This window comes from Oculina patagonica, chromosome 3, assembly GCF_052425735.1.
Source record: "Oculina patagonica isolate OP01 chromosome 3, crgOcupat, whole genome shotgun sequence".
NCBI classification, from domain to species: domain Eukaryota; kingdom Metazoa; phylum Cnidaria; class Anthozoa; order Scleractinia; family Oculinidae; genus Oculina; species Oculina patagonica.
The window spans coordinates 6,703,278-6,724,957 of record NC_135760.1 but is presented as its reverse complement, the minus strand read 5'-3'; the positions used below and the strand labels follow the sequence as shown (position 1 = coordinate 6,724,957).

The following is a 21,680-nucleotide window of genomic DNA, read 5'->3' as shown; positions in this document are numbered from 1 at the left end:
GTTTAGGCTCTCTTCTCCGAAGAGGCCCTTTATTTTTTCGCTCGGGCTGGGAAATGGGGAAGAGGTGGTAAGTAAGTGCGCGGAGCCTGGAGAGAATGGCAACGAAAGTGCGCGGGGACACTCCCCCTTTTTTTTCAATTTTCGTGTTTTTCGCCTCCCCCCCCCCCCCCCATCCACTGAAGGAGCCTCTGCGGAGGAGAGAGGTGTTTAGGACAGAACTCTTAAGTTATTACCCATCAAGTTATCCTTTCAAAATGCACGTAAAGAAATGAAAAATGCTGTCATCATGTGTTCACGATTTTGAATCGTTTAGGCGTCAAACAAGGCTTGAGCCACGCCCAGTTTGGTCCGGCTTTACAAATTTAACGACGAGCGTCTACGCCCTTCAAACATGGTAGGGCAATTATACTCCTACGTGGAGAGGGGCACTGTGAGAGTAAAGTGTCTTTTGATCCGAAGTCCTACGTGCCTTCCTCTTCATGCTAAATAATAAACCTGTTTCACTTGTTATCCATCTTGTTTATAAATATGGCGATAAAATCTGCAGACCAGTTTGTGGGCGAGGACGCACTGAAAAGGAGAAATCCATTCTGACGTCAACTTGCACGAATCGTCCAATGAGGTAACTCCTTTTCGGCCTGCTTACGTCACGCGCGCGTAATTAAAGTCCAACGCGGATGTAGCGCAATTTTAGTTTATCTAAACAGCATCAGCGATTCAGCAAAAAGCTGTTTCAGTAAACGTAATATCGACGTTTCATTCAAAGAGCTAAATCAAGCTCAATAAATTTTATTCTGTAAGCTAAATTTTAAACGCCAGGGGAGCTTCCTTAAGAAGCTACAGAAATGATTTGCTCAAAATAGAACCTAATCGTCCAAATGTATTTGTTTTCAAAATAAATGACAGCCCTTAAAAAAGTTACCTTTGTGACCCATAAATAAAAGCTCCTTTTACACTGATCATTTCCGAAGTTCTTCACTTTGCATTTAATGTGCATGTTTCGCCGGAAAAGATCCGCTGTTGGGCCTATTATATACCGTAGTTTGTCGTGTGCACTAGTCAGTTTTGACATGTGTGAGTATTAATTTAGCACTTCCATCAACTTCTGAATATTATATGATCAACGCGTTCGATAGAAATCTTTCGAAAAATTTGTGTAAATGATGTTCGAACACGTAATAGATGGAGCTCAAGTGACTGATTATACGTATGGATTTGCATTTAAAAATGGAAATCAAATCAGAATAAATACAGACCCGAACAAACCATTTAGGACACATTGAACACTTGTATGTATCTCCCGGCTCACTTTAATGATCGATTTGGGCTTTTAAGCCAACGAGTCAATTTCCGTTGCTCTTCAAACACGCATTGTCGCTACAGCATTTAACCTAAATTTGCTGTCGATCAGAGTGGGAGTAACGGGGCCTGAGGGCTAAAAGAATCGTTAATATCCCGCTGCTTTTTAAGCCGATGATTTAAAATCCGCCGCTTTCTTACTCCATATCTTTACAAAATGTCATTTTACTGAATCCGCCGATTTTTGAAACGAAAAATGTGCGGCATTCGATCGCCAAATTTCTCGATTTCATAAGAACCTTCAGCATTTCGAAGACCTCCGGGCTTAGCAATATTTTCATTTGTTGACACTGAAACGCATAATCCCCTAAATAGGGACCGATGGAAACGAGCGAAGCAGATTTGTTTTGCAAACCGCGCGTTTCCGGGTATATAAATCTCGGGCTTTTACAGAGTTTCTTTTTAAAAAAAAAAAAACATTTTAACATCGCAAAAAAATAAACGAATTTCACGCACTTTTAAACCCCTGAAGCGGGCTCGTTGAAATAATTTGAACAATAGTGGGGAAAAACTCATAATTGAGAGGTTTTGTATCACGTCTATTTTTGGCGTCGTGCGGTGAATATTTTTCGTATTCACTTCTGCCGTAAACGTAAACTGAAACAACACCAGGTGGACGCTTATCAAAGATACACTTGAAAAGCCTTAAAAAATAAAAATTAAATTGCTTCTTTTATTTACCCGTCAAGAAGTCTTAAGCCACGAACGGCAGATTCGAGGGTCAAAACGATTCTCGATCAAAAGTATAAAAGACTCGCGATCTAGTACTTCTGCCACTAATTATTTCCTGTCGTATTTGCAAGACAGCTTGCGAGAGGAGTGCCTCTTTTCTCGAAAGTGCATTTGGGGGGAATTTCCATGGAAACTATTATATAAAGCCGTTTTGATTGTGATTTGAATGAGCTAAACATTTGGATCGGATATGCCATTTTTTGCCACTTGCACGATTTAGGGGGAAAAAAGAACGCGATTCGCGCGATTGTAGAAGCAATAAGTAATCTGTTTTAAGAAAAGACATCTAGTAGTTTTGTTTTTGATTGTTCAAATTATTCATCTTTTCATGAAAAGAAACTGAACTTCTCCACATGGGTTAACATGATGCTTCTTTCGCGTGATATTCACTTTATCGCGCGAGCACTGCCTCTCTAAACGCATGCGTCAAATTCTCTGTGACGTCATAGAGTCACTGTCTGGCCTTTGCTTGTAGCTGTACTCGGTACGCAAAGTCGGTTGAGGAGACGGTTCTTTCGTTTGGTGAGTAATTTCTCCATATTTCTTTTAGCAAATAACTTAGAAAGGCCTTGTGTGCTACTGTGTGGAGGTTGAAGTGTTCAAAGTACATTCGGTTTTGCAATAATTTCCCAATCTTGCTCAATTTTTCTTCACGCAAAACCGAATGTTTGTTGATAAACCCGAACGACTTGAGGCAAAAGTCGAGCCACCTGCGCTCACATTTTCTCTGCTAGCCGACCTGGATGCGCTCAACAAGCGGGCAGTAGTGAGCAGAACAAATGTGCACAATTCTTAAGCGATCAATTGCGGTATTTTCGCCGCGAATGGTCAATTTTGAACTCGCTTTTGAATGTTTAGGTTTAGATGAGACGATACGACAGGCAGCTTTGGTGCTCGCGTAAACTCTTGTTTCTTGGGTATCTGCGACGGCTATTCCAGCTACGAACAGTGCTCGTGTCAAAGCTTTTCGGCTACTGTATGGGTTTTAATTGCTTGCAAGCGCAGGGCATTAAATTTCGATCTCCAAGAAAGGACTAACAAAACTGTGAGTTGTTTGAATTGCGCGACAAAAGGGGTTCGCGAGGCGCTCCTTAGGTTTGTTGACATGTTTAATGTTTTATACATGCAGAGCGCTCGACTTTCCACCAGCGACATTGCGATAAATTTAACTCGATTATATCGAAAATAGAAATTTTCTCTCGTAATGGGCAGGTTTGGGCTAACAAAAGAGTAAGTATCACTACATATTAAATCGTGCTTGCCGTTAAAAAATTCAGCTGACTCGTGGAGAGCTTTCCTCTGTTGACGCATTCCGGAAAGATCTGCTTCAAAGGTCGTGGGTACGATTTGTCATTCACGTTGGGAAAAAATCACATGTTTCGCATAAGTAAAACACTCTTATTGTATCTGCACCAGTTCATCTTTTGTGTTGTTTTAGAACAATTCAAGGCTTCTTTTTTCGGCCTTTGCAGAGTATTGTTTGTGAGTATATCTTTTAGACCGTGTCCAATAAATTATTAAAAATACTGATCGAAAAGAGTTCTGTTTCGGCTGGAAAACTGTGTGGATTGTGTACTGCTTTTGTAGAGCCAAGAAAGGCGAAATTACATGGTTTGGTCCATAACGCGGTCGCATACAGGTGTAAAAAGCTTCAAGAAGCTAAATTTCGGAGCTGTACAACTTGCAGATTGTTTTCGCGTAAACGTACAGATCTCGAGTAGCCGACTGTTGTAGTATAATTGTACATGTTTTTGTTACTGGCGGGATTTTTTTTTTCATTATATAGATATGGGTTTGTGTGGCATATCGATCGTTTCTTCATAACGTTGTGTATATCTGAGAGTTGTCTCACATAATGTATTGCAAATTGTGGAGAATAGTTTCGCTATAAATAATTTATCACTTTATATATTCACAGTTTATCTTCCTTCGCCTGTAAAACGTTTTTGATGCATTTGAAATTTGAAAAGGGCAAAGTGGAGTCCAATTTGATATGATACTTTTGTCTTTATAACACTCAAGAAAAAGAGAATTTTACTAGATCTTCTTAACTAATTACTGGCTCCTATTCCCTGCTGATCTCGAAATGTAGCTTCTGACAAAAGAATATTATTGTAAGGACTTAAGAGCTGTGTGTTATATTCCAAAGTTGTCATGGTTTTCAGGCATTTATGCTAGTTGTTTTGTGACCGACCTTAAGTTCATTCAATTTCTTGCCTATTCTAATTATTTTGTCGTTAGGTTAAAAAATCTGTCTTGTATTTTGCTTCAAACAGATCATCTTAAATGTATCTAACAAGAAGAATGTGTGGAAATAAACCAGAATTATAATTATTCAGATGTGACATTTTGTTGCCCTTCAAGGTTGTTCTTAGGTGTGCTTCTTTTCTTTTTTGTGTAGAAAAGTTTAAATTTGTTAGGCTTCACTAACTGATGAACTCATTTTTTGGCTGTTTGAACATTGTTAAAAGATATTTTAATCTATTTTGGATTAAGGAAAAGTTGACATTGAGACTTGTATAAAGTTTGACAGGTAGCAAAGTTTATTTGCACTCTTTTGAGTTTTAAGTGTGGGCAAATTTTGCATAAAAGGTATGCTTGCATCTGCTCTGAGCATTTTAAATTTCCCCATTTTGCACTCGGGGCAATTTACTGTGCTATCAGCAAGGAATACTTTTTGAAAAGTCAACAGTTTACAGATTCAAAAAGATTCCTGAATAAATTGCCTGGCTTAAGTGTTTTGAGCACTTCCTTTGAATTACCATAAATAACATTACAGAAGCTTTCTTTCTGTGTTTTCTGAATATTCACCTCAAAGTGCAGTTTATCTTTGTGGAAGTCAATTTATATCAGCTGGCGTAAAAAGGTCAAATTTATTGTAAGTTACTTCCTGAAACTTTCACTGATGTCATTGATTTAAATTTTTGTGGAAAAGTGCTTTCTCTTGAATTTCCTAAGGGAGTAACCTGGTTTTCTGTGTAATTTTGTTGTCGCAACTTGAGTAGGAGTTTTTTTATGAAAGCGTTGATCATGTCAATATTTCATCAATATCAGCAAATTAAACTGAGAACCACAAATTTTTAATCAAGGTCAGGTGAAATTGCACTTAATTGAACTGTAGCCAAGACTGGCTGTTACTCCCACAACAAGGAAAAGAATGCAAAACAATTTGGCATAGTCGGAATAAGTAATTATTTATTAAAATCTTTATATACACTGTAGAACCCATTTTTACTATGATAATTGTAAAATAGAATTCAAAAATACACAACACTCTGTTTTGCAAAATCTTTGTTGTTTCAGAAAAGACAGTCAGCAAAATAGATGATATACTTTTGCTTTCATACCACTCTCAGATCAGGTCACTATTTTTCACAGTGTTAGTCTAGCTATGTTAGTGATAAAAGTGATTTCTTTAGACATTGTGGTAACTGTGCTACCCTTGAAAGTGGGACACCCACAGAAAACATAATTTAGAATCAGTTATTCTTTTTATCTCTCTGTCTACATAAGAAAAAAACATAATAAAATGATTCGTATAGTGCCCACTATTAAAATTTGTCATTCAAATTGACAGCAGAAAGAATAATGAAACCCAAAAGTGGTTAAAAACATAGAACACGTGTTCTAAGCTGTTTCCTTTTATTCAGTTTTACTAAGTACGTTATTGGAAAATGTCCATCTTGTCCTCTCACTTATTCTTATTTGCCAATAATTCCCAGTGGGTCTAATTAGCCAAACGTAAACATGAGACACAAACTGCGTCATAACATGTAAATGATTGATTTTTGTTAGTTTAATTTTCGTGTTATATGCCAAATGCGGTACTTAATAACTCAAATACTCTGAAGTGAAATTAAGACAGACAAAGTAGATTTACACATTTCATTGCTCCCACTATAAGCTTCTGGCAGCAACAGTAATGCCTTGTTTTATTTGTGCAAAGAAATATTTAGCTTATCTTGGAATTCAAAGTTTTCAGTCCTAATCCTATTTCTGAAACTTTCACCTCTCATCTTAAGAAATTAAAATTATTCACTGTTTTCATCGGGATATTTTCCGAGGCTAAGAATATTTAAGAATTCGACGTTTCGATCAGTTTCACTGATCTTCTTCAGGTTGTTGTTTTCAGTTCTCATTGACTGTTGTGTCACACAATATTCGGTAAGTTCAAATTATCCTGGTAGATTTCACTGTTTGTATAGGAAGACTGTTTCCAAGTTTTCCTTAAACTGTATTAATGCCAACATTGATCCCTTAATTTTTAAATCAAATTCTCCAACTTAATCAGAAAAGCAGTTACTGGAATTTCAAATGAAGTACATACTACAGATTATTTGCAGAATTTCAAGAGAGCAAAATCCAAGGTAAACTTCTTGAAACACCAGTCAGAGTGTCATGTTATTAGTCTGTAAGTGGACTTGCGACTTGACTTATTGTAAGTGTATTTTTCTGATTATATAGGCCAGATGAGTATACATATCTTTTAAGTTGTTGAACCTGTATTGTATGCCAAGCCAGTAACAGTGCCAGATTAGCATTTTATTTCTATGTTTTTTGTTTGTTTTGTTGTTTGTACTTTCACTGTTTATTTGTACTGCCACCACTAAATGACTTTGACATCATGCGAACACAATCAAGATTCATGACGCATTTGAGCACTGTTCGCTAAGTCACCAACAAATACCTGTCCATCGCTGTAACCTTGCACAGTCATTTTCGCTGAAGACTTTTTTTCGAGCGCGGTCACAGGAATACACATGCAACTTCCAGAGCACTTATCTGCACATATCACGCCCACCCACTGAAGAATCTCACATCTTCACCAAAGGAGGCTAGCACTGGGAGTTTTATTTGGCAGTTTTTTCAGAGGAGCACTAACTGCCTTGTAAACTCAACATGACACGACAGCTCACGGTATGTACAGCACAATCATTTATTCATTTTATTTTATTTGCTTACAGTGCAGTTTAGTTACTATAACACACATTTTTATTTTCTAATTTGGTAACCATAGTTGCATGGAATATTAGCTGTACTTTTAAAAAGCTTCTTAGTTTGCATGAATTAAAGTGATTTATCAAACTTTCTTCATCTTACACTAGCCATAAACATAACAAAATTATAAACATCCGGTGTTAAATTTCTCATTTAAAACTTAATTATGAAGATGGTTTCTTCTAAATTAAGTTGCAATAGGTTATGTTACTCAGAAATACCACTCAATAATTTATGATGATAAATTTAACCTATTTTTTTAAAGACTATTAAAGTCAGTAATCGTTAGTCAAGGAATAATATTAGCACGTTTCCAGGCATTAAAGCATTTTCTGCTCTGTAAGAATATGGCTTGTTAAAATGCCCAGGCTAAATGTCTTGTTTCCATAACTGTGTATTTACACACAAAAATATAATAGTAATTTTGATCTCTTAATTTTTAAATAACTGAGATTAAGTTATGGGCATTTTGATGGGTTAATAAAAACCTCAAAGCTATTATAAAAGCAAAAAAAAAACTACACTTGAACTCTGTAATCATGGTTACATTTGCAACACAAAAGCCAATGATATCATCTCTATCAACTCTCCAAGTTTATTTTTTCCCTTAGTGGCCATTTGGCCACCGACTGCTCAAGTTTGGTTGCCAGTGAAAAATTTTAGGTCTCTAAATTAAGCTCACGCTTTCAATCCTTCTTCTCAGTTTTGGTCTCCAGGCTGGCGACTTTGGTTCCAATTTAGTTGCCAGCTCCAAAATTTTAGTCGCCATGGCGACTAAAATGGTCTTAACTTGGAGGGTTGTCTATGCCAAAATAAACCAGTTTGGACATCAAGAGAAGATTAAAAGAGACTCACTGTGTGAATTGTGCCTTACTATTAGGCAAAGGGATGCTCATATCTGACTGTTTTCATTTTGTTGGTTGTCAGTGGTTCTGCTATATGACATTATTAATTTTATTTATTAAAAAAAATATTGCTGAGGACAACAGTTTCAACTTTCAGAATTCTGACGATTTTTGGTAAATGAGAGGGATACTGTAAGTTATAAGACAGTTTCTGCATGGAACCTGTAGTCTAGCACTGTACAAACCAGGTCTATCTCAGTAAAGGCTCAGTGTCTGTTATGATTTTATTAAGACTCTAAAGATGATGTCTGCTCGGGTTTTTGAAACATTAGTCCAACAACAGTTTTCTCAGAAGCTCCCCTCACCCTGACAATCGCACTACATGAACTACTGATACTCCTTGCTTCAAACCATTTACTATGATTTTATTTGTTTATATTTTAGTACAAAACTTCTGTAAATTACTCTATGTTGACATAAGCTTCCTCAGTGAAAGATTGTCACAATTGTTTTCAACTATTGCAGGGTCTGGCACCAAAAAAATAATAATAATAATAGTAATAACAGGAAACTCAATTTTTTACCTTCCTGGAGTTTTAGCTTATTGTGATATCGCTCATATTTCCAAGACAAAACAAATATCTGTCTTGTACTTTTAGCCAAGGACTTGATTACAGGTCATGTAAACACTATGCACCATATCACGCAAGAAATTATTACAACATTTTTAGTGAGTGAATTTTTCAGCTTCTATTGCACATTAAGAGATTTTGGTATGGCTTTTTATCTCCGCTTGTCCAAACATTTGCACATTTTACTACAACTAAATACATATCAAGTTTATAGTAAAATGTTTTTATTTAAATTGTCTGTCATGCCTTAAACCTCCCATCTTTTAAATTTGTATTGGTAATTCAATAAATATTATTGTGACAAACCAGTTTCCCAAACTATCCCACAAAGAAATTAGTGTTTATAAAATCAAATTGGTTTTAAATATTGACTGTTGAGAAAATAATGATTGCAAAAACATTTTATCCTTTAAATATGATTAACTAGTGATGAAGTTGATATTGGATTACTTTCACTGATGAATGTTTTGTTCAGTTGAATTAGCTAAAGTTTCCTTTTTATGTGACCACTTTATTTTCTGCTTTCATAACTGCAAATGTAAATAATTGCTCTTTGTGAGTACAAACTTACAGTGTAAACCAAGTGTTTTCCACTTTTAATATTTATTCTGCCAAAACTACATTTTTGCTTTGTCCTAACTTTAGAATTTGAGACGACAACATAATTTTGAGCACATTTTTCATGGATATTATTTTGCCACATCTGTTTGTAAATTGTGTTCTGAACACATCCTGTGTTATGAGATAGAGCACGTACATTTTGTTTTCATAAAATAGTAATAAACGTGTACAGGATATGTTTATATTAAATATTCATAATTGTAACTTAATGTAGAAATCAGTTTCCTAAAAAGAATCATTGCTTAAATTTTGCTTTAGTGTATGGTGAGCCTAGTTTGAACAGTGGTCCTCATGCTGTAAATTTCATCAATAAAAGTAATCCTTTCTTTCTTTTTTTAAAAAAAAAAACAAAACTTTTGGCCATTAGTGGTCTTTATCCTTCCTGTCAAGTTCCTGTCAATTGTCAAGTACTCTTCTGCAAAATCAAACCATTAGTTTCGAGTCAGAGCTTTTTAAAATCACACCAAAATAGATGAGAGTGCTGCGTTAAAATTTCCCAGCAAGTTGATCTCGTGTTATTTCTAACATGAATTCAGTTCACCAGCTGCAACAAATATTGTATCTAGTTTCCATGAGGAAGCTGTGTTGTATAAACAAATCATTTGATAATTTGATTTAAACCAGATGAATCCACAACCCAGCTTTGAGGAAGATAATGTCTTGGCCCTTTGGGAAATGTGATGTAAATTTGCTAACAGCGTGACTTAAACTTTGCATTTGAAAATATTAATGCCCGAGCAATATTTAATGTACTGAATTTTAAAACAAACAAGTCCTTAAAATGGTTATTGTATAAATTTAATGCAGAGTTTGTTTGAATACACCTTTAACACCTTGCAGATGTGAAAGTTAGCACATGAATAATACTGAATTCTTTAACTTACTAAACATTAAGGTGCATCAGTGGTGCACATAGACTGCTTTATAAAATACCTCTGCCTGTGTACTTTAAATGTTCTAATTTCTGTTGTGTTTACTCGACAAATTAACACACTCTTGAATGTACAAAATTAATTACTTGGTGAGATTTAAATTGAAATCACTCTCAGTAGTTTGTAGTCCAATGTGTGATCAGCAGTAATTTCTCCTTACAACATTAATGCTGTCAATCAAAGAGTGACGAGAATAAAGAAAGTTATCGACAGGTGGAGCATTGTCTTGATGTACCACCAAATTTTTAAGAGAATCTACAGAAGTTGGTAAAAAGAGACAGTACTTCAAGGCTAAGGAGGTTATAAAACTGGTGAAGATTTTTGTTTAATTTATAATTGTTTATTTAATAAAGGCTAATACTTTCTTGTTTTTGTACCTTTAGAGTAAATAATGGGCAAGCAAAACAGTAAGCTCAAACCTGAAGTGTTAGATGACTTAAAAGAAAAAACTGAGTTCTCTGAAGTCGAACTCAAGGAGTGGTACAAAGGTTTTCTTAAGGACTGCCCCAGTGGGCACCTCACTGTGGAGGAGTTCAAGAAGATCTATGGCAATTTCTTCCCATATGGAGATGCGTCCAAATTTGCTGAGCATGTCTTCCGTACGTTTGACAAGAATCACGACGACACGATTGATTTCCGAGAATTCATGTGTGCACTATCGGTGACATCGCGGGGAAAACTGGATGACAAATTAAAATGGGCGTTCAGCATGTATGACATGGACGGCAATGGATACATCTCTAAGGACGAAATGTTGGAGATAGTTAAAGCAATTTACAAGATGGTAGGCACTGTTATGAAAATGCCAGATGATGAAAGTACGCCAGAGAAACGTACTGACAAGATTTTTAATCAAATGGATACAAATGAAGACGGAATGCTTTCTCTTGAGGAGTTTATTGCAGGGGCCAAGAGTGACCCCTCCATCGTCCGGCTTCTACAGTGTGATGCATCCAGTTCCAGTACTTAAACATAGTGTAGGATAAATTACATATTAAGCAACATTGTATAAAGCTTGACTTTTCCAGTTTTAATTGTATCTCAATAGCAAATTGGTGGCATATCTTGCTGGCTTATTTCTTTCCTTCAGTTTTGAAGTTGTTTTGTTGCTTGTTTTCAAGTGTTTTCCCATTGTTTCTGTGTTATTTTTCTGTTGTGATGACCTTGAATTTACTTTAATATGTTATTAAGTAGTAGTCGTATATAACATTAAGTAATAGTAGTATAATTAACAACTAGCCACTGACACATTGTATCACCCAAGTAATCATCCCATTCACCTCACCTCACTCCCATGCAACACTCCCTCACTCACCACGCCCCGTCTGGGCGTCCCGGCGGGCCTCCGGCCGCTCTGTCGCGCCGCCGTGGGCCCCCGGGCGCCAGCAGGCCCGGGCGTGCGGCGTCATCGGCAGTCGGTGAATCACACTGAGGTGAATAGTTGTTTTAGTATATACTAAAACTGTGAGATAATATAGCAGAAAGGATGATTTTTGACAAGTTTATTCCTGTCAACGAGTACAGTTTTCGCACGCGAGTTGCTCGAGTTGCGTGAGGTGTGAATAGCAAAGGATATTCAGGGTTTGAGAAGCCAATCGGTGCGTGCCAAATAACGCTACCCACTGTTAAAAGTATATACTTATTAATAATCGTAGTATAATAGTAATAGTTATAAGATTAAGATTAGAACTGCAGTACCAAAAAGAAATAGAAAATTGACATCTAATTACTAAATCGATATGTTTAGTTTTATTTTTGGGGGGAGGGAAGATTTGTTGATTTTATACCACATGTACTTGTAAAGAAAATATCAATTTTTCCTTCAAAGAAACTTGATTTTAACATGTTATCATGAAAAGTTATTGAATCTGCTCCATTTCATATTATATCTGTTAAAATACCCAAATTGTTTAATGTATTGACATGTTTTGACGTGTAGCATAAATAAGTCATTACACATGCAATGAGTTTGTTGAAATTACCGCTAGTTCAACTTATTGTCTTAATATCGGACACCTTGGCAAAGTCATGTTAAACCTCTGGCCAGATGACCTCCTTGGCTTGAATGCAGACTTCACCTTTAACTATAATGTGTACTAAATGACAAGTGTTAATCTGCTATGTCCTGCCCTGAATTTCTGATGTATGTGTGAACGCTCAGTAAAAAAATAAAGTGACTACACAAATCTGTAATGTTTCTATTTAGTGCACTAGTGTTTTATCACAGACACGTTACACAATAAAGTTGTGTGCTTTTTCTTGAGTGTTACTTGTAGATGCAGAATGTAATTTTGTGTCTTTACTGCTTATTTTTCACACCACTGATGTCTTGGCACCAAGATGCCTGGGATAAGGTTTAACTACGGGCTTGTAGCACTAGAAGGGCAACGTCCAGCTTTGGTTGGCTGGGAGAATTTGAGATTGATTTGATGCTATAGGTCAAGTTTGATTCAGGGTTCGTACAGGTCATGGAAAACCTGGAAAGTCATGGAATTTAAGAATTTCATTTTCCAGGTCTGAAAAGTCATGGAATTTAAGTTTGGGTCATGGAAAGTCATGGAAAATGGTATTGATTGTACAAAATAAATTAGGGAGGTTATTTTTTATGAGAAAAAGGGTAAAAATGTATCCTAAATCAAGATAATTTTGAAAATTTCCAAGAAAAATGGACAAATTTAGGTCATGGAAAACTTTGAAAGTCATGGAAAAGGTCAAGGAAAGTCATGGAATTTCAAATGCTCAAAAGTGTACGAACCCTGTGATTGTACATCCAAATCCTATTTTAAACCCTACAGATCAGCTGCTATGCAATGAAATTAATTAAACTTGATTAGGTTAATCACCTGAGAGCCATGTGTTGTTTGAAATTCAGAAAGATTATTTAGCATAGACTAATATTGCGTAGATGCTATTCTTGTAACCTCCATGTATTGATTTTGTTTTGTACAAACAGGTAATAATATGATGTTCATTTGATTGAATTATGTTCATCTTGTTCTTATTAATGGCTCACTACCCTAGGCTTGATTTCTGTCACTCTTTGGGGTGTAGTCTGCGTTCCTCCCTGGAGCCTTCAGGGGGAAGGAGCACAGGTTCATTCGGGGGTTCATTTTCCAACCAGGGACTGGCGATCAAGTCTGTCACTGACCATAGATATTTTCTCCCTCAGTCACTTTTCATGATCCCTTAATTCTCTACACTGAAAACTTTGCAGAAACCTAACAGAAATCCCACTACTATCAATCTTTTACGTAATCTTTTTAATTCCCAGCAGTGATTCATCCTAATGTTTTACAGGTTTTTAGCGTTAATTGTTCGAACATGGTACATGGGAGCAAAGAGAGTTGTTCCTCGGATTACTCCATACCTAACTAATCTAATTAATTAATCACTAAATCAATTTATTAATTATTAGGTAAATTAAACAACTTGGCTTCCTATAAATTTAACGCTAAAGCAAGCCGCCATCTCTAGAAAGCAATGTGCCTAAAATTTTTTTTAACTAGTTTAAATAATTCTGCAAAGGTGCTGGTGAGCATAAGGTGTAGTGCTGTAACCAAATGTGAGTAAATACTGAAATAAAAGTATAAAAATATAAAGCAGCTTTTATCTAATTGGTCATGCACTAGGATATCGTCCACAGACTGTAGAACCGCCTTAGTACCGTTAAAAGTACTCCAGTGGTCACACACCTAGGGTTTCATCAGAATCTCTTTGGTTCAGATCGTAGCCAAGGTTTCGGATTCCAGGTAGAAGAAGTGTTTGTAAGAGATGTAAGTGCTTACGTTAGACTGCTCTGTATAAGAAGGTTTCCCATTTCAGGAAGAATAAATAGGAAGAAGTGTTTTTAAACAGGGAATTTTCATGTTTATAACGGTTAATGATGTCGACGGTTAAACTAACACAGTCGGATTTCACTGCTGGGTCACGGATAACAGTCATATTTCCTCTTAACTCAACCAACGTCTCACCATAATGTCTTCCTGCAATCTTCACACCTCACACTAACCCAACTCACCGCTGACGTCCATCAATCATCTCGACGCGTCGCGACGTCGTCACATGCGTACATGCATGTAACTCACGTGCACTGTTTGACACAAAGACTAAACTGAGTTGCACGCCCTTTTACAGGTTGTGCGAGTGAACGATGGGAAAACAAAACAGCAAACTGAAGCCCGAGGTACTGGCAGATCTGAAAGAACAGACGCAGTTTTCAGAGAGTGAGCTGCAAGAGTGGTACAAGGGATTCCTTAAAGACTGCCCGAGCGGCACTCTCACTGTAGAAGAATTCAAGAAAATCTACGGCAACTTCTTCCCGTATGGCGACGCGTCCAAGTTCGCGGAACACGTTTTCCGCACGTTCGACAGCAACGGCGATGGCACCATCGACTTCCGCGAGTTCATCTGCGCCCTCTCTGTAACATCGCGCGGAAAACTCGAGCAGAAGCTAAAATGGGCCTTTAGCATGTACGACCTGGATGGCAACGGGTACATCTCAAGAACCGAGATGCTGGAGATTGTCAGGGCTATCTACAAGATGGTGGGCTCTGTTATGAAAATGCCCGAAGACGAGAGCACGCCGGAGAAACGGACTGACAAGATTTTTAGGCAAATGGATAAAAATCTGGATGGAAAGCTTTCATTAGCCGAGTTCATTGAAGGAGCCAAAAGTGACCCCTCGATCGTGCGCCTACTTCAGTGTGACCCCGCCGGAGGGGCCGCTGACTAGGAACTATGCTAATTGTTTTAGTGCTCTCTCTTTTATTTCCCCTCTCTTTAGAAGAATATGGTTTTTTGGGCTACATGAGCCTCGGTTAAACTTAAACTATTGTCTGTTAAAATATTTAGTCTCGTAACACTTTTTCTTCTTAAAATGACAAGCCAGCCAACTGGGAAAGAGCTGAACGGAGCCTGTGGATAGACAGTTTTAATGAGCTTGTCACGTTGGCTGAGGACAGCAGACCTTTTGACGCAGGCGGTCAAAAGCTGGGTTCTTTACAGGGCTTTAAAAATGGCGCTCTTAGTCTTCTAGTCAGAAGCAATTGTTTATCATTGTTACGCGACTAAGTTACCACTTGTATTTGTGTATGCTTCCTTAGGTAGCCGTCTTTGTGAATGATATTATTGTCTGTTAAGACAGCCGCAGAGAGAGAATCCATCCTTCCTTTAATCTTTGAATAATTATAAGTGATTTAGAATGCGAAGATTTAATCAATTAAACGGAGCTCGTGAGAGTAATATTTATTTATTTATGTCGTTGATTGATTGATTTCTGACAGTTTAGATGGTATGTAGGCAGAAAGTCATGAGTTTGTCTGCAGTGGGCCTTTCTGTCTAATGTCTTGATGGAGTCTCTCGACTTAAAAGCAAAAAAGAAACTGCCTTTCGGTTTTGTTAGTAAGTTGTGTATTAATGTATCGGTTTTCCTTAGCTCAGAGGCCTGTTTTTTTTGGCCATCACAATTTAAAAAATAAGAGCGCAAATTTGGGGCTATAATATTTTGCATGAAGTAGTATTCTCTCTGACAGCTGTTACGGTATATGGTTCGTCACACAACGCTTCTTGGTGTTGCGTGACAATTCCTTTCAGTTCAGTGAAGGAACAAGTGACCGTCCAGAAGTTGCTAAGCAATCATCTATCGTTTCTTGCGTCATAAAGTTTGGAATGTTCGTGCAATTTTCTGATTGGATAATTTAGATCGGATGTCGTTCGGTAACGATCGGAATTTTGACGAAGAGTTGTCGAACAACGGGACTTGTTCTATCGACTGTACGTATGTACTGTTAGATAAACGTCATTTTTTGCTGAGATAAATGAATGTTCTGAGACAAGGTGTATTAATAGAGAATTTGTTGTTGTGCCGTGTATATGAACTGTATCAGTGCACTAGAAGAGAACGTGTATTTATAAATATGCGTGGAGATATCTGATCGTTTCTCTTAAACGAAGTGGACAATTATCTCAGATGGTTTTAAATGTTGAATAAAATGTCAAAAGTTGCTGAACGCTTGTCTGCTTTTGAAACTTATTTGCGTCGGGTTACCAGTCTTGGGGTCTGTCAACTGACCCGCTAAAAACGTCTCGAATAGTTACAAAAACATAATGTACCCCGGAACTGGGACGAATCTTCCTACGAGACTGCATCAGACAATGTTACGTTCAGTTTTGCGACGAAGAAAATGTAGACTTTCTTCGCGCTCTGTGTGCTCGACTTGTAGGCAAGTCTAAAGAAAATGGTGTATTCATGCATAGCTAATAACAGCGACGTCACGTAAGAAGTGGGTGGAGTTTTGCTCCTCCTCATTCTCGCTTCTTCGCTAGTCACGCGAGACAATTTGCCTAGTAGTTTCACTTATTATTTAATTTGTAGCTGCAATAGCATGCACCGTTCTTTTTTTACCGGTGAAATGATTTAGGACCGGGGGGTATTATGAAAGTATTAACAATAACTTTCACTTGGCGTGAGCACTTCTGTTTAGCTGTCTTTGCCTTGTTTCTTTTTTTCAAACAGTTTTTTTTTTTTCACTTCCGAAGTTGAACGTGAAAGCAGTAGCAAGATGTGGTTCTACCTGTAAAGACTGGATTTTACCGAAGTGCTTGACCACTCGGATCAGGCCCGCACTTTGATAGCATACTTAAATTTGGTAGTTTTTTTTTCAATATCAATAGAGGTCTTTAAGTTTTGATTTCTAACCTGAATAACGAAAAAACAACATGTACTACGCTCGAAATTGAATCGCACTACAACAAGAACAAAAACCATGCTTAGAAGACTAATACAGGGAAAGAAAAATTGTCACAATGTGCTGAATTTAAGGAGCTTTATAATGGTTAGGTTCTGAGATGCCGTGTGGTGCACTTTAAGAGACAACATTAAGATATAGTCAGCAGTAAGGGAAGAATTAAAGATGATTTACATACTGTAATGGTCACAACTTCATTGGGGAGGGGGGGAGCTGGGCTGTTTTCTTTTTTCGGGAGGGGGGGGGGGTTGAGAAGCTTTGCCCATCAACCGCCGAAGATGGCACCCTGAGTTGTAACGCAGCTGTTGTAACGGGGCAGCGGCCCCTCTTTTTTTTTTGCAATCCCCCCCCCCCCCCTGCAGTGAATTCATCACGGCAGGTGCATGTTCAAACTCCAAATAAGTAATTCAGTACAGAAAAAACTTCGATTTCATTTTGTATTTCTGTTTTACGTTTAAGAGTACCAGGTCATAAAATTTTTAAATAGTTTTAGAGGTACAATGTCAAGCAGTAATCAGGATATTTGAGCTAAGACAAGTCAGGAGCCAGTGCGTTTAACTGTATTTTTTGATGGAATTCAATTGTATATGTTTGTTTTCACCATTACTAAATCTGTAATATGGATGGACATGCTGACTTAACCTCTACGGTGAAAATTAGCTGCGAGTTGTGCATAATATCTCAAGCAGTTCTGTCTGTTTTGCTCTGAAGGTTTTCCTGTACACTCCAGTGGCAGAGCAATCACGACAAGCTATCGATCATTGTGTGAATAATCAAGCCATGTTTGCACAGGGTATCGCAAGGGGCTCATTGTTTTAATGTAAATTACTCGGGTTAGTGATGTTTGCCAAGCACAAACAACTACTGTCCGCTTTCAGTTTCACAGTAGGGTAAATCTGTCTGGATCGGCTGTTAACAGCTTTACGTGTATTTAATTTATCTATGCTTGCGGACACTGGCTGGTTTGATCCGATTCTGCTCATTCACTAGTGCGCAATTTGATTTTCCCTTTATCGAAAAGAAGTCGAGCGATTTACTCAACATAAGAATTACGTTGAAGTAAAGTAAAGAAAAAATATTTGCGCCGTTTTAATTCGCTTCTGTTAACTTGATTTGTCGCGGTGTTTGCAGAATTTGCATTACAATAATAGTAATAAACTACCTGCTTCGTTTTGGAACGGCACTGGTTTTACTTTCTTTGGATTGTGGAGAGAAGTGACTCGGGATATATTTGAATGTTCCGTTGTTCTTCGCAACATATTCGTGTAAAGCTGTTGTTTCATAAGAAAATCGCACGCTAGTGCCTTGCAAAGGTCTGTAGAAACGCGAGGAGAAAAGTGTATTAAACTAGGGAAAAGTGTAATTCAACTGCTGACAGAGACGCTGTTTTTGGTTCGTCTTGCAGGTGTCGCTAGCTGAGTGAAAGATGGGAAAACAAAACAGTAAGCTCAAGCCAGAACAGTTATCCGACCTAAAAGAACAGACGGAATTTAACGAACACGAGCTACAAGAATGGTACAAAGGATTCCTTAAAGACTGCCCGAGCGGTCATCTCACTGTAGAAGAATTCAAGAAAATCTACGGCAACTTCTTCCCGTATGGCGACGCGTCCAAGTTCGCGGAGCACGTTTTCCGCACATTTGATAAGAACGACGATGGCACCATCGATTTCCGCGAATTCATCTGCGCTCTGTCCGTGACCTCGCGCGGAAAACTCGAGCAGAAGCTGAAATGGGCCTTCAGCATGTACGACCTGGATGGCAACGGGTACATTTCCAAAGAGGAAATGCTGGAGATTGTCAGGGCTATCTACAAGATGGTAGGCTCTGTTATGAAAATGCCCGAAGACGAGAGCACCCCTGAAAAGCGAGTCGAGAAGATTTTCTCGCAAATGGATAAGAATCTGGATGGAAAGCTTTCACTACCCGAGTTCATCGAAGGAGCCAAAAGTGACCCGTCTATTGTGCGCCTACTCCAATGCGATCCCGCTGGGGGCTCTGGCTAAAGATAAAACTGAATGCATTGTTAATAGAGGTCAATGTCAGTAATATCCTTGATGAAAACTGAAAAACGTGTTCTTTTTATTCACTAGCCATTGTAACGGCACCAATCTTCCTTGGCCAACGATTATTCTTCTTAAAAACTGCTGTTGTAATGATTAAACTAGTGCTGAGTGCTGTATTACAAAATCACTCAGGCGTCCTCGAAATACTATTTGTATTATTATATGCCGGATTAGTTTGAAGTACTTTAATAATTGCAAAAGAGCTTTGTATGTAATCAACCATTTGTTTATCTTCGAGTACTCATTGTACTCCGTAAAAAATGTTAGAATGTTCAAATGAATTAAACAACTTTATCTGAATTCTAAGTAAGCCAGTTTGTTCCTTTGTGATCCCCCCGGCTCCCATTAGGTCAGAAAAACCTATGAATGACGAAGACCTCCCCCACTCTCCCCTCCGAGGGGACTCCGGCTATGTAGCTGTGCCAAGAGAAAAGGACATTTCAGTTTTTCACAGTGAAAGTGTGTGTGTGTGTGTGTGTGTGTGTGTGTGTGTGGGGGGGGGGGGGGAGTGGTAGTTTGGAATTCTTACTTCAATAGACTTTGACACTGCACGGTATTGAAGCCATCCCTCACCCCGAAAAAAACAATTCTGGTTCATAATTTCTCTTTTTCGAGCTTTCGAGAAAATCTCCGTTACTTCCTTTGTCTGTTCAGTCAGGGGTACAAGTGCCAGTTGATGGCGACATCACTTCTCCGAGAAGTGATTTGGCGTGCGGTTTTCGTTCCACGAATTTGTGTGCGCGATTTGCTTTCGGAGTAATCGTGAGCGCTCGTGCTAGTTTTTGATTGGATGAAATAATTTGGCACTTATTCCCCAAACTGTGTTATCTTGCTTTGTCTTTGGTAAGAAAAATCAGACAGTGAAAGGAAGTAGTGATAATATTTTACTAGGCATTTTCCTCACTAACCTGCGAAAGGGACAAAAATTTCTCGCTCGACTGCAATAATAAAGTAGTACCCCGTGCTTTGTTGCATTGGGTGACTGGTGAAAGATGAAGGAAATAGGGAGGCATATTTAAGCCCTCTATGGCAAATTTTTAATATAGTTGAATGATTTTAATATTAAATATCATGTTTTTTTTAATAATTTATCTCTGTTTTTTACGCAATTCAGTTTTAGACTGGCATGTAAAAATATCAATTAAACTATCTATCTATCTCGATCGTAAGTTACCTCAGCTCCTCCCATATTACCTTCTGGGAAAAATATAAGATGTAGATTTCATGTGAGAACTTTTAGTGGCTTAATTGTTGGTTCTTTCAGATTTTTGCCTTTTGAACTGCCCACAACAGTGGTCTATGGTCGTGCTTTGCTGGAATCGTTCTTTTTTTTTTGCTTAACGAACAAAATGCACTAGGCCGCGAACAAATTAACAAATAGTCCCCGTGCGTCTCTCGCGTCAAGTGGGGCACGGCGCGGCGGGGGCTGTGTTCCTCTTCTGTTCTGATCTATTTTTTTATTGTCTCTATTGACTGAACTCTGATCACGCGCGCGAGTCACACCCCGTGACGTCATCTATCGTCGACTCTAGATCATAGTGAAACAATAAATGCGCGTAGAATTCAGGTTATTATATAAATGCTGCTAGTGTATGACTTTCGGATTGGTCTCTATCGTGTCTCTGCCGCATTAAGTTTTTTACACATGCGCAGTTACATCAGCCTTGCAGTTTCACGTTTCATGTTTTTTTTTTGCTGTTATTGTTTCTTTTGTTTCCCTTTTTTCGCTCATTTGTAGACAAATGTCCTACCAGTACATCGGAAAAGAGTTCATTGAAAAGGCATACCTAATCTGTATACCAGACCAAGAACATAAAAACAAAAAGAAGGCTGGATCGAACAGTGACGGAAAGGCAAAATTTATCGGCCAATGTTTCAACTAGCCGAAAAAGGCAGTCTTCTTCAGGAAATATTGGCCCATGAATTTTAGCCTTCTATCGTAGTACTAGCCTTTAAATAAGTCTGGTTTTATTTACATTTAAATCATGATATTCGGGAATCATTAGCTATGCCGCAAGATGGAATTCTTTGCAATTTAGTAAAGTTTTTTTTTTTTTTCAGCACAGCAACGGTTTTTGGGACGAACTTATGAAAAAGGAAAATTTGAGAAAATATTAAAAAACAAGCAAAAAAAAAAAAAAGAACTTAGACAGTACGAAAAAGGGAAAAGGAGATCAGGAAAAACAGAAGTTACTTAAGATAAGAAAAAAAAATCAAAACGGAATTTCTGTGGAGGAATTACTCGGCCCCCGGGGGGGGGGCCCCCCCCCCCCGGTTTGCCCCCTCCCCACGGGGCCACCGGGGGGACAAACACGAAACCGGGAAACCCGGCCGAGGGCCACAGGCTCGAAGAGACTTAACTTTACTTTTAAAGCCTGATCGAGAGTAATTCCTTGGTTTTAGACTCAAATCTCCACCGGGGAGAGGTTATTCGGCCCCCAAGCCAGTTCTAGAATAACCCCTATAAAGCGTGATTCGAACCCTCGACCCCCAATGACATCACTGTCCTCGCTGTGCGCCGCGATTACCATTCTGCCACCTCTGAAATCCTTGAGAATATTGATTAAGTCGGTGTAGTAAGTTATTTAGTAAGGGGGTTCTGACTGAGAGTGCGTGCACTGCTAGACTGGTTAAAATGGACTAAAATCAGCAAACTTAGAATTTCATTAGGTGCGAACAGTGCTTCATTACCAGTAACTAGTTGTTGTGCTACCAAAAACTTAGTTTAGGCCTGGCAAACTTCATGTTCC

General features: G+C 38.1%; 1 protein-coding gene and 1 pseudogene across 4 annotated transcripts; both read left to right on the top strand.

The window, feature by feature from the left end:
• Positions 1 to 2,505: 2,505 nt before the first annotated feature.
• On the top strand, positions 2,506 to 19,230 carry LOC144646294 (neurocalcin homolog). Of its 3 annotated transcripts, none has more exons than XM_078505830.1 (2): positions 2,506 to 2,613; positions 18,271 to 19,230. In XM_078505830.1, the coding sequence occupies exon 2, from the start codon at positions 18,292 to 18,294 to the stop codon at positions 18,868 to 18,870; it is 579 nt and encodes a 192-aa protein (XP_078361956.1). In that variant the 5' UTR covers positions 2,506 to 2,613; positions 18,271 to 18,291; the 3' UTR covers positions 18,871 to 19,230. The 3 variants fall into 3 exon arrangements, with proteins under 3 accessions (XP_078361956.1, XP_078361955.1, XP_078361957.1); XM_078505829.1 differs by lacking the exon at positions 18,271 to 19,230 and adding an exon at positions 14,254 to 16,127 and having other exon boundaries at positions 2,533 to 2,613; XM_078505831.1 differs by lacking the exon at positions 2,506 to 2,613 and adding an exon at positions 17,709 to 18,178.
• On the top strand, positions 6,464 to 11,364 carry LOC144646295 (neurocalcin homolog pseudogene; annotated as a pseudogene). The gene is made up of 2 exons (XR_013569382.1): positions 6,464 to 7,008; positions 10,503 to 11,364. The product of XR_013569382.1 is annotated as a neurocalcin homolog pseudogene (transcript).
• Positions 19,231 to 21,680: the final 2,450 nt, after the last annotated feature.